Raw genomic sequence first — 13,341 nt, forward strand, 5'->3', positions numbered from 1 at the left:
AAATCTCCTAATTTTATGTTTCCATGACATCTTGTACTTCCCCCATGATAAGACACATTTTTTTTTTCTCATGTGACTGTTTACAGCATCTGTCTTTCTGGCTTGGCTGTGGATTCTAGGAAGACAGGACCCTGTTTTCCCTCTGGTCAGCACAGCAGTTGGCCATATTTGGTGCTCGGTTAATATTTGTTGAACGTGCTGAATTTGCTTCCAAGTGAGAACAGCCTACACTGTGGCCTCGGTACCGCTAAGAGCCTGCCTGCCGTGGCGACTCACTCCCTTCGTCTTCTGCCCTGGGAAAGTTCCCGTGTCATGAATTTCTTCTAAGCGCCTAACTTCACTGGGTTTCTCTCTGGCTTACAGCATCCAGACCACATCAACTACTCCCATGAATGTTTCAGCCGCACCCACATGGTACACTCCCAACAGGCAGAAGCCCCCGGCAGGGTCCAGCCGAATCATGAGGACTCTCTTTAACATAGGCTTTGGGGGAAGTAAGCAGTTCCTGTCTACTCTACACTGCTGATGACCATCTCGTCCCCAAAACCAAATTCACATTCGCTTACTTGTTGGAGAAGCGGCAGCTGCTCATCCCACTTCCCCATCACTGGCTCTGCGGATCCTGCTGTGACGGGGCGGCTGTTGCCACCTGCGGAGTCATCCTCTGCCCCCAGGAAGTTTCCTTGGGGCCACCTCCTATTTAGAATAGAATGGGTCTCCTATTCCCATCTCCCACTTACCATCAAGTCCTCTCAGCACAAACTGCAGTCAGATACCATCCTACGGTTTTTGTTTATCTTTACAGAGAATATTTCCACTGCTATTTAATATTCCACTGGGCATGTGCATTGATACCCTTTTACCTACTCGACACCCTAATACCTAATACCTATTTGAGAACAAGGAAGCTCTTATGCTGTGTCCTTCCATCTGGGCACTGAACTTCAATTGGCGACAGTGCACAAGTGGCTCTCAGCAGGCATTTAGAGAAAGGACGATAGCAATGGGCCTCAGTACGTTGAGCCCTCACTATGTGCTTAGTTGGTGCCAAGGACCTGAAATATACACTCTCTTGGCACCCCCATCTACTGATGTGCAGTGACTTAGAAACACACCAAGGCTGTGTCACCAGGCCTGGAGTGGAATCCAGGTGGTCGGCCTCCAAGCTCCAGACCCACTGGACTACCCCTCATTCTCCACGAGGGTCCCAGCCGAGAGATGCGTGGGCGTTTGCTCCTGTCCTGTGACCGGAGGGGTTCTGAATGTTTTCTCCTCTACTTCTCCCCAATTGTCCTGTTTGGATGCACACTCTCCACCTCCCCCACTATTTCTAGGGAAGCCGGGGTGCAGAAGGATGTAAGATCAGAAGTGAAGTGCATGGCACAGCGCAGAGCAAGGTGGGAGGGAACATACATGGAGCCAAAGAAAGTCTTTTTAGTGCTCTTTTCTCCCACTCAACTAAGCAGAATTAAATTCTATTCTCTCCAATAAAGGAGAATAAAGTTAATTTCCTTCCCTAGTCTGCACACTAAGAGTTTCTTATTCATGTTGTCATCTCATTAAATTCCTAGTGTCACTGTGGAATAGCAACGTTCCCCTTGGCCTCTGCTGGGAAGAAAGAAAAGAGTCAACTCAGGTGACTTTTTCCCTTCCTAAGAGTATTTTGCAACAGTGAAAATAATTAAGAAGAAAGGCAACAATGTAGCCTCTTGACATTGAAGATGGCTTGGCAGAAGTTTATCTCCACATCTGAAAATACTCTGCTCTTGGTATTAACTGGCAAGAAGAAAACTTTGGTGATAAAAAAAACAAACCAACAGATGCCAGATAGCACATTAGCTGGAGCTTGATAGAGAAATTAAAGTCCTGTCGGTTCCACAGAGAAAAAAACATATCCCTTCCTTGGGAAGTGCTGGAATTGGTTCTCTTCAAAGCAGCCAAATCGTGAACCTCATCAACTCTTTAATCAATCAAGCAAGCTGACAAGTGTCCCTGGCTGACTTTTCTTCCCCCTCTCCCCCACCTGTGACCGGGGGAGACCAGGGCTCAGCAACTGAGAGGTCTGCTAAGGTAAGGCTGCAGGGACAGCTGGGGATGTTTACAGAGACTGAGGAATCTATCGTGCTGATCTCCAAACACATCCCCCTCTTGCCAAAGGGAAAAGTGTGTGGGGCCCAGCAACTGCCTTTTCCTCCTGCATCAGGAATCGACCGCGGCAGGTTCAGTGCACATGGGCGGATGAGTGATAAAACTAGGCAGTGGAATCACTTATGCTTTTGGACTGGCTTGCCTTTATTTATTTATTTATTTGAGAATTATGGGAGTTGTACTCCCCAAAACATTTCAGATAAAACCCCATTATTATTTCTCTGTTGTAGAGTTGTGCTTTTCCTCAGCACACATCTCTGGTTTGTTAAGGTTGGGGTTGTTAATCTGAGACTCTTATATTTGGCTTTCTTGCTACATTATTTATGGGAAATGTATCTTTATGATCTAATGTGCTGTTCCAGTAAATAATTAACCAACTCGGGCATGAGGTGCCAGAGAAGAACTCTGCGACCAGCAGTTCTTTTTAAATAGTTGAATTCCCAGCAGATTGCCTCTCCTAACGATAACAGAGAGCAGGAGGGGGTCCTTGGCCCCGTTTGGGCTCCGCTGACTTCTTACCCAAATGTTGCTATCAGATCGGCAGGCTCCCAGCCCCCAAGGATCAATGGCTCCAGTACCCAGTTTTTGCCACCACGTAAGAGGTACTGTGTTCACCTCGTACTATCATCCTTCAACCTCTCATGTGCTCCCTGCTACTCACTGATGAGCTACTAGAGAAAGAAAGAGAAGCCCTGGCTGGGTGGCTCAGTCGGTTGGAGCATCGCCTCCTGCACCAAAAGGCTGCAGTTTCCATCCCCAGTCAGGGCACATATAGGAGCCAACCAATCGCTGTCTCTCCCTCCCATCCCCCCGGCCCCCTTCTCTTTCTAACATCGGTAAACATATCCTCGGGTGAGGATTACACAAACAAGGGAAGAGAAAGCAGAGAAGAAGATGAAGGCAAGGAAAAAGGAGAGGGGGAGAAGTTGTTTATTTAGAACCTACACGTGCTGCCTAAGTGACGTGAGTACCACAGCCCACGTCACCTGGCCGGTAGGATGACAGAGCCCATTTTTGTCCCACTCTAAAGTCTCTGAGTTTCCCCCTGGGGAAAGGCAGAGTGGGTTGGGAAAAGCCTGGGAGCAGGGTAAAGCCTCCACTTCTGAGGGTGCCTCCCGGAGGGCGGTCACGGCCCCAGCAAGGCTTCCCGGGAGCCTCCTTCTGAGAAAGAGGTGGGCTGGAGGCTGCCGGGAATGCTCAGCTGGCGGGGCCCCTCCATGCGTCTCCTCTCTGGAGTCTAATCGCTCACTCTGCGTGGGCGCCTCTGGGCCCCCTCTGCTCAGCCGGGCATCTCTTACGGGCTTTTCTGCCGGAGTTGCCCACTGGACCCTCAGCCTCTCCCGTTAAGATGGGAGGACCAGGGCATCTCAAGCTGAACCATTTACCTCCAACTCCAAACCTACCATTGCCCCTAGAAATTTCTACCCGTGGCACCATAACTACTTGAATGACAAGGCACACAACACCAGCGACACCCCCACTTTCCTCGCTGACCCTCCATGTCCCCGGTGAATCCCCAGGTCCCATGAGTTCTGCTGTAAGACGATCTTCTCTGTTTGCTTTCTCTTCTCCTCTAGCCTTGTTTAGGTCCTGAGGAGTCCTCAGCAAAGGTGTTCTCCTGTTCTCTTAAGTCAGGTGCCCACTCTCCTGCCCTCCTCCTTTTCTCTGTACCGTGAGATTGGCTATAAAACATTCCAGTGTCTAAAGCTGTTCAATCCTCTCACTCAACAAATATCACCGAGCACTTGCTGTGCACCAGACACTGTTCTAGACTCTGAAAAACGTAAGTCGCTATTGTCGTGAGGCTTCCCTTCTGTGAGGAGAGGGTGAAAATAAACATACGTCTGCACACACACCGTGTCATGTTGTGGTGACCGCTCTGAAGAGGAGTGAAGGTACAGACCACGATGCAACAGACTTCTCCTAAAAGGCGCCAAATAACAAATATGTCAGATAACAAATCATGGGATTGTCTCAGCCCCTCACCTCTGCCGCTGCAGTGTGCGGAAGCAACCACAGGTGGTGCCAGCGAGCACGGCTGTGTTACTGACAAACCGGGCAGTCACTGGCCTTGGCCTGATCTGGCCGACAGGCCATGGCTTGCTGATTCTGTATAGACATTGCTAGTGGGAACACGCTCTCTTTATAAGGCAGTCAAGGGTCTCTTGGATGAAGTGACATTTGGGCCATAAGGAAGGAGATCTTTTATGCACTGACTATGAAAGAGGATTCTATGCAGAGGGGAGAGTAAGTAGAAAATGCTGGAAGTGAAACCTTCTTGGTGATGAAGAAAGAGGGCCAGTGTATCTGGAGCTGAGCAAGCGAGGAGGAGGGAACTCAGAATGTGTCTTCCACCAACGGCCTTTGCCATTGTGGGTTCCACCGTCTCATGTACGTGGTCATGATTTTCCGGGACCTTAACCTGGATTAACATAACGTATACTTTCTGTGTGTCTTTGCCCTGCGCCCATTCGCTCTGCTGGTAAGAACACCCCAATCTTCCTTTGGAAAACCACCCTTCTACCTCACTCTCGGTTCTTTCCTGCCCTAGCTCCGTGTGTGTTACGTGCCGTGGAGTCGGCTCTGAGTCCCGGTGACCCTGTGAGTGTGTGATGTCCCCCCGTCCTGTCCTCAGCAGCCCTGCTCAGCTCCTGTAGACTCGGGCCGAGGGCTTCTTTGATAAAGTCACCCATCTCATCCTCGGTCACCCTCTCTTCCTGCTGCCTTCTGTTTTCCCAGCACTAAGGTCTTTCCTGAAGAACCTGCCTTCTCACGATGCACCTGAAGGAAGACAGCTGCAGTTCTGTCCCTTTCACCCCCAGCGATGTTTCAGGCTCTAGCAGTGGGGATATGACCCTGGTCACCTTGCTGATGACCATATTCCACAGTCCTGGTCCCAACCTGTTCAGAGGTGGGCATGTGGCCCAGGTCAGTCCAGTCAGAGGAAAGCCCAGGACTTCGCTGGACTTACTTTGGGAAGAAAAGCACTCTATCTGCTCAGCAGCAACACTGGAAAACAGAGCTGAGAGATGGCGTGAGAGAGAGAGACTGAATTTCGGTCACGTTATTTGAGCTGCTGAATCCAGCTTGAAGCCTGCAGAATTTTTCTATCACACGAGACAATCAATCTCTCCTCCTGTGGCTTTAGTTGGACTTGCAGCATTTAAATCAACTGAATCCTGACAGATAAACACGAGCGATTTCATTCACCAAGCAGGCACTGTCTCTGTTTTCCCCGTAATCTATACTCAAACCTAGTTCAAATGCAGCCTTCGTTTAAGAAGCTTCTAAACTCTCTCTCGAACACGCCCACACCACAGCTGGATTCTATAATTCTACACTCACTTTGTTTTACCCCACTGTGCAAAGTTTCTGCTGGGGCTCTCAGATGTCCGTAGTGGTGTTTGTTACCTTCCTGATTAGGCAGACAGCTCCCTGGTGGGGCAGTGACTGGCACCTCTGTGTGTCCGTGCTGCCAGCTGTAGTGATTTGGAGAGATATTATATATGTGTGTGTGTAATATATATATTATATACACATTATTAATATTATACATAATAGAATTATATATTATGCATGGTATATATAATATATATTGCACATATATATGTATCACACACACACACACACACACACATATATATATATAAAATTACTCATTTAATGAACACTACTAAGAACATCCATCATAATTATCAATTGCCAGGTTGCAGTACAATGTTTCATCAAAAACTAATTCAAAAGGCTAAATGTATCATCTGATGTCTTTCTAAACAAAACACAAGACAAAACAAAACAAAATATAGCATCAGACCATGTTTAAATTTCTACAAATCTTATGCCAATTTAAATAGCTTCAGACTTAATTAAAAATGTTTTCCAGTTGATAATAATGTAACTCGGATAATTAGCACCAAGTGGCATCTAGATCACATATTTAAAAAATGAATCTCGAGCATAAATAGACCTAATTAACAATCAGAACAACACCTAATAATTATCCTTTGTTTATAAACGCTATGAATGTTCGATTCATCGTTCAATGCAATTGGCCATTAATGAAAACCAAAAATTATGTTTCCCCTGCTGTCTCCGCCGTGATGCCTCTTAGACTCACGGGCATCCGTGTTGCCTATTCTCTTGCTGCTTTTTAAAAGACCATTCTTGTACAGTGTTTGATAATTTTGTTCTGGAATTAAAGCTAAACTGTATCACAACTCATCCTGCACATTGATTTTGTACCTCTTTTGGTAATTAACTGGACGGTCCTGACTGCAAACCTGCATTTTCTCATGTCAGACCTGAGAGCTGTCGCTGTGGGGTGGACAACCCACAACTGGAACAGACATTCCAGCCCACGTGGAGAAAGACAGGGTCTGGGACCTGAGTGAAAGCGAGGCCTCGAAGACTGGCAGAATGGGGGTCCCACTGGAGGATTAGGGAAGTGGATTCTGGAGAGGCAGGGTGTGGGCAGGGAGACATAAGTTTAGAAAGTGAGGGAAATATAGCAATGCAGAAAGGTCCGGGCCGTTTGGGAATTTGGAACACGAGAACTGAGAAGGCAGTTCAAGGCAAATACAGATTTTGGGGGCACCTGAAAACAGCAAATGTTGAAACATATGGAACTGTGGGATTTCCCATAAAAATGGGAAAAGAGGAGAACCACGGACTAAACCCCGCCGGAGGCCAAGTATGAATCCCACGTCATTTACTCAGTGGAAGAAGGGTCCATGAAGGAAGCAGAGAAACTGTCCGAGGTGGGGGAACTGTGGGAACAGTGGAGGATTCAGAAGGCAGAAAGGAGAATAGCTAGACTGCCCAGTTCTTTTCCTCTCACTGCGATGCCAACTTGCTGTGGAATTTGGAGAAGCTGAAGGTTACCGTCAAAGAGGCCACTGAGTGTAGTGGGCAAGACAGACTGGATCCAGGGCCCAACTTCACCGGTTTCTTCCTGTGGAATGTAGAGCAAGTTGTGCTTCCGTGTGCTCCTCTGTAGCTCAAGGTGATAAACCAGGGCCCTTTTATAAGGTCACTTTGGAACCTTGCACAGAATTAAGTCCTCAACATATGTCAGCCAGACTTGTTTTGTAGTTTTCTTGAACACAGCTGTAAAAGCTTGGCCTGAACTCAATGGAAAGCCACCAGCAATGCTGCGGCCAAGTCATGACTGTCCTAGTTCAGGGGCCACAAACTCAACACACATCAGAGGCACCCAGGGGCTTGTGTACCCACAGCAGGGGTCTACACAATTAATGAGAAAACCGTCATGCTAACTCACTGGTCCACACTTTGAGAACCACTCTCTTCATGAGTGCAGGGAGGGACTCTACGGTTTTGAGAATTCAGCCTGATCCTCCAATGCCTGTATTACCTGAGTTCAACTTGAGAACACACGTGTTAGGAAGACCAGCATCATGTGCAGCAGGGCGAAGTGGGCAGGGTAGTGCTTCTTAGCCTGTGTGGTTGTGTTCTGTTCTGGCCCTGGCAGTATCTGGGAAGTCCCCTTGTCCAGACTTAGCTGACATATGAATACTCCTGCAGGTCCTAAGCTGGTTTCTCTACGAGGATCTTCTTTCATGAAGACAGAAGGGCTGCACAAGATTTTAGGGCTGAGTCCCACAAAGCCCAAACAGAAACCATCAGCAACACAACAACAGGTAGCATGTGTGAAGTGCTCCCTGGATACCACACGCCGTGCTATTCACTCTGCACATGTTGTACCACCCAGTTGCCCCCATTACTGTGAGAGCCAGGCATTATCACACTATGTCCCAGAGTATAAGGCTACTTAGAAAGGTGAAGCAAGATGACCTCGGGCACCAGCTGACCAATGATAAAGACCACGTTAGACCTGTGCTCACAACCACTCAGCTATATGCTTTCCTTTCTCCAGAGAAACCGTGCATATTTGGGAGGTGCGTAACTACGGTCTGCCTATACTGATTCCCCCGTCTCTCTCCCAGGATAAAGTTTCCAGATAACTGAACCATTCTTCATGAGGCATGACTCCCAGTCCTTTCACCATGCTATTCAAGGACCATACTATTCTAGGTCCTGTGAGTGTGCTCAGCATAATGAGTGGGTAGGATTATCCAGGGAAGAACTTAAGTAATTACTCTGAGCTCAAGAGTTAAGCTACTAAACCCAAGGGGTATTATCTTCCTAGGGTTTTTTCCTTATGGTCTACCGACTCTTCCTACTCAACTAAAATAATTGATTTATTTACATTTGTTTCTTATTCTATTAATTCATCCTTACTTCCATTCTTTATTTTGTTCACCTCTCTTTGTTTGATACTTGTAGAAACTAAAGCTCAGAGATAAAAATGGACTTGGGTAGGGTCACTTCCATCCTAGGTTGCCCAGGTGTGATGGACTCTGCTGTGAAATACACATCCCGATTCAAAACTCCCAAGAGCCTGTGCAGTCTGACCACTCCAAAAGACAAACTTCTCATTAAGCCGAAAATGAAATTGCCTAAATTTTTGCTTCTACACCATATGGCTGAATCCCAGCTGACAGGAAGCTCATTTCTGCAACACACTGGGCTCATTTCACTGAGTGGGCTGATGCAAGATTTGTAGGGTGGTCATTTCCTAATCTTCTCAGCACTTGGAGCAGCAGCGGTCTTTATCATGATGCTTTCTTTCTATACTTTTACATAAAAAAGCAAATGTGTCTAATGGTTTTATGCTAAATCATCTCTAAGAGACACATTGCAAGCATAAGCAACAAGAACAAAAACGTCCACCTGCGTTGAAGTAACCAAAGACTATAATAATCTCTCTGCCCTTAGTCTGCATAGGGGTGGGCTGGGGTAGGGTGGAGGAAAGTTCTTAAATGACGCCATTATAGAATTTTGTACAAGATTCAACCAAAGTGTTTGGACATCTAAAATTACCCTGTATCTTTGCAAAGTCAGATTTTAAAGCATCAAGTTGATTCATGAAGCACTAAGAACCTAATGGGAAGTGCCAAACACCATTTGTACGAAAGGATCTTGGCATGAGATACCATTACGTTTTCCCCTGGGTCATTATTTTAGAGCTGGTATAGCAAGGCAGCCTTGAACAAGAGAATGGCCTGAAGTGTGTGTGTGCGTGTGTGTGTGTGTGTGTGTTCCATTAACTTCCCCCAAACCAAGAACTAACATGGAAAGTGCTGCTTCTACAAATAACAGGGAAAAATATTAATTGTGAGAGTTGGAAAAGGGTCTTATAACTAACATATTTACATGCAGTTAAATGCACTGATGCTGGAGTCCATAGGCAAGGATTTGAACTTGATCTTGGGTAAGTTTCCTAGCTTTTTCAAGCCTTAGTTTATTGATCTGAAAATGGGATACACTTGAGGAGGCAATGAAGTATAGCACTTTAAAGGAAAGTAGTCTGCATTCAAGATACCTGGCTGGGAGTTCTGGCTCGCTCCCTTTACTAGGTGTGGCCCAGCCCTGTCACCTGCAAAGTGGGGATGATACTTACCACGGTGCCTACCTCCTTCACCTGGTGTGGGGAGGTGTAAATGTAAGAATGCACAGAAAGCATGTGCTTGGGGCACAATGAGTGGTTACAACCCAGAGCAGTCCTGGTATTTTATATACACGTATTTTATTTATGGGGGTTTGGTATTCTATTTTATTGTTTTAAGTTTTTGTGGCTGAATTAAAAAGAATTTGCAGACTTCTTCTCTAAACAACTCTCATGATATAGATAGGAAATAACAAGGTGACAAAGGGTGTCATTCCTGTTCATGCCACAGGGCGCCTGACCAGGCATTGGTTGTCCCTCATCTCCTGCCTCTGCACCCTGACTTCTTACTTCCTTGGAGCTCCCTCAAGCCGGTCACTTCTGCTTTAGAACTCTGCTGAGCCCGGTATCGCTCAGGATGGTGCCCAAGTTTTGGGACTGACAGGGGAGCAAGATGGGGCCAGTATCAGTGATAGTGAAGTCAGGACCAAGTACAGGTCAAAAGTGGAGGGTGGGGTGATTGGTAGGAAAGGAGAAGGAGAGGAGGAGACAGACAGGCTGACAAGACAAGCCAACTGGCTGAGGGCAGAGGCAATGACCTGAAGGAGAACAGCAGTAATGAAGAAAGAAGATGTTTTGTGAAACTAATAATACAGGGGACAAATAGTAATTTCCACCAGCACTTAGTGAATACTTACTTGCTAGTCAGTTTACATAGATTATTTCATTTGATCCTTCCAAGAACTTTAGAAGGTAGATACTTCTATTACCCACCATCCCTTCTCCCCACATTTTATAGATGAGCAGACATAGGCACTGAAAGGTTGGACAACTTGCTTAAGGGCACATAGCTCGAGAGGAAGAGGGGTTGAAGTCAAAGTGGGTACACTTAGGGATCAGTAGAAGGAAAAGCGGTATTCGTATTAGTGTAGAAGCAGTAGTATGAGTATTAACAGCAGCCAACAGCTAGTATTGACTGAGTACTGCTTTGTGCCAGGCACTGTGGTAAGTACATATGACGTGATCTCATTTAACTGGAGGGGCAACTTGAGATGCTAGATGTTCTTGGTCCATGTTAACAGGAAAGAAAACAGGGTCAGATGTTGGTAACTTGCCCAAAGTCATACAACTGACAAATGACAGAGCAGAGATTAAGATCCAGGTCAGCTGTGGCATCAGAGCTCTCAATAAATCCACTGTTCTGGAGTGTGATCATATACAGCTGCAAAGCACTAATTTCCTGTGTTCTCAGATTCAGTGGCTCTGACAGTGGGACCACAGAAACTTCTTGGGCTCCTCCATCAGAGCTTCTAACTCAGCAAGTCATGGCTGGATCTAGAAACCTAAACTCTTCAGAAGTCCCCTCGGTGATTATTTTTTTTTAAATTTCTAATAAGACTAAATTTATTCAGGGGCCTGGTAAAAGTTTTGATGATAAATATTCACTAGTAAAAAAAGTGCAAAACAAAACTAGTAGATTTCTAATATATGAATACAATGATGACATGTAGTATATCCTATAGGCAAAGAGGTGGGATGGAAAAAGAAGTCTAGTGATGTGTAAATAAATACAGAGTGGAGACGACCCATTTTACAGTATATTCTACCACCAACACTGCAGCCAGAAGGTTCAGAAGAAAGGCACCATCTCCAAGTAACTCAGGAGGAAGACGGTGATGGTGGGGACCCCGGTAACACTCCCGAAAGACTGTGGGACAGCTGCCCCCACTCACTGGATAGTCTGCCTATGGTGGGTTGTAGTCTCTTTCCAAAAGCAAGAAATATAAAATTGTAAGTTCAGACTAAGAAGTACAAAACTATAGGGTGTCCAGAAGAAGTGGCTCATTCTTTATTGTTACTTATAGAATCCAATTTTTAAAACCTAGTGTTAAAAATAAGCACGGAGTTATGTTATTATAAGGTAGGCAAATGATCCCCCTTCAATATGAAAAGTCTAAACAGGTAATACATTCTTCCTGAACTTTCAGAAAAGAGTTAATGAGAGTACATCAGTGTGGGTTCTAGTAAGAGGCTTTGCATAAAGATTTTAGAATTGAAAGGCTCTATGCTTGGGATTTGTCACCTAACATCTCGAGTGTTCAGAACCCAAACCAACCCACTGAACCTTAACCCAGGCCTCTTTTCTTTAGTAGAATTTTACTTCAGTATTGAGTGGGGGGGAAAAAAGGAAACCCCAAATCCTAACAGGTGAAAGTAAGTCAAACACACACTCTATACAGATAAAAGTTTCATAAAAGCCAACTGAGCTAATCAGCTAAACCCAGTTCATGCAGATTTTCAGTGGAGTCACCTGTTATGTGACACAAAAGGGATTCTTAAGTTATGACCAGGTTTGGTGATTGCTTGACACATACATGGGCCTGGACTGCTTCTGCCAAGACCACCAGCTGTGAGGACAGGACACCCTCTACTGCACTTCTCGGTTTGAGTGCACGGCCCATCCAAAGCGCAGTGTTGGCAGATGTGTTACAAAGACATCGAGATGAGAAATTTTCACCAAGGACCAGGTTCCAAGGTGGGTGGCTCAACTACCTTGATTTAAGAGAATCCAGGTAATTGGCCTAAATCACTTTTGTAGACACCATTTCACTCTTCCTCTCAGAGGGACACAGTAGCATCAGGCCAATCGAAGTCTCCTTACCTAAGACTCGTAATCGCTCAGCTCCGACTACCACCTCCTTGTTGTCAGCAGAGAAGAGCAACTTCCCAGAAAGTGTCTTTACTTCAAACTTTTGGCCATAAGCTTCTACAGCTTTTGGACCTGGAAGGAAGAGAAGGAGGGTACATTAGTCTCATTGCATTCAATTACGAAGAGCTTGTCATACAGCTTAGGCATCTGACAAGTTTGTACTGGACTTCAGTGTAAGTGGATTGGTTTTCAGAGGCCAACCATGAAAATCAGTCTCAGGACTTGAGCTGCGTCTTGTCAGTTACCTTTTATCATATGCTCTTGGGCTAGGATTTTCAAGATTGTCACATCCTTCCTCTGAACTAATGCTTGAATGACATTCCCTAACGTGGCATTTGAGCTAACCACCAAATTACCATCAGATACTTGTAGATTTTGGCTTGAACATATCAAGGCATGGAAGGCTCACCGCCTGTTGAAGTAACCAGCATATTTTGGCCCAGCCCCAACTATTGTACAGGGGGCCTTTAAATTGACCCAGAATCTGTCTCGCTCTGTATCCTTGACCCACCAGCTGCTCTTGACACCAGACAAGTTATATTTCCTCAGTACAGAGATCATTTCTGGGCAGGAAAGGTTATAGCATCTTGCAATTACTTGCCTAAGAAAGTCAATGACTTTTTTATGCTAGAATTTCATTTCACAAAAAAATACATTTTACAGCATTTGTCACATGACAATAGATACTACTTTTGAAGGTGGGACTATAGACATGTAATGAAGATGAGGCTACAGCACTGACCCCATAGCACTTGTCTTCTGATGGAGACAGACGGAGGTGAGTGTGAACATGTATAAATAAATACATAACTGCAGAAAGTTTGGGGCAGTCTGGAAAAAATAAAACAAATTAATGTGTTAGAATTCCTAAAAAAAAAAAAAAAAGGAGACAGGTCAGTCTGTCTGTGCTGGAGCCAGCTGAATGCAGGACGTTCATCAGAATAGCCTGGGAGCATCAGTCCCCCACAAAGGACCATCTCAGATGCAAAGGGATTTATCTTTTGGCCTGGAGATTCAC

General features: G+C 45.6%; 1 protein-coding gene across 3 annotated transcripts in view; it reads right to left on the reverse strand.

Annotated features, from left to right (window-relative positions):
- The window catches only part of SGCD (sarcoglycan delta), a 492,701-nt gene that overhangs the window by 108,527 nt on the left and 370,833 nt on the right, over window positions 1-13,341 (reverse strand). For all 3 annotated transcript variants that reach the window (XM_037152272.2, XM_037152271.2, XM_053665947.1), the window contains one exon: window positions 12,276-12,395. In XM_037152272.2, the coding sequence (XP_037008167.2) occupies window positions 12,276-12,395 (120 nt within the window). The remainder of the gene's footprint in view (window positions 1-12,275; window positions 12,396-13,341) is intronic.

Source organism: Artibeus jamaicensis, unplaced genomic scaffold (assembly GCF_021234435.1).
Source record: "Artibeus jamaicensis isolate MK-2021 breed Jamaican fruit bat unplaced genomic scaffold, CSHL_Jam_final contig_432, whole genome shotgun sequence".
Classification (NCBI taxonomy): Eukaryota; Metazoa; Chordata; class Mammalia; order Chiroptera; family Phyllostomidae; genus Artibeus; species Artibeus jamaicensis.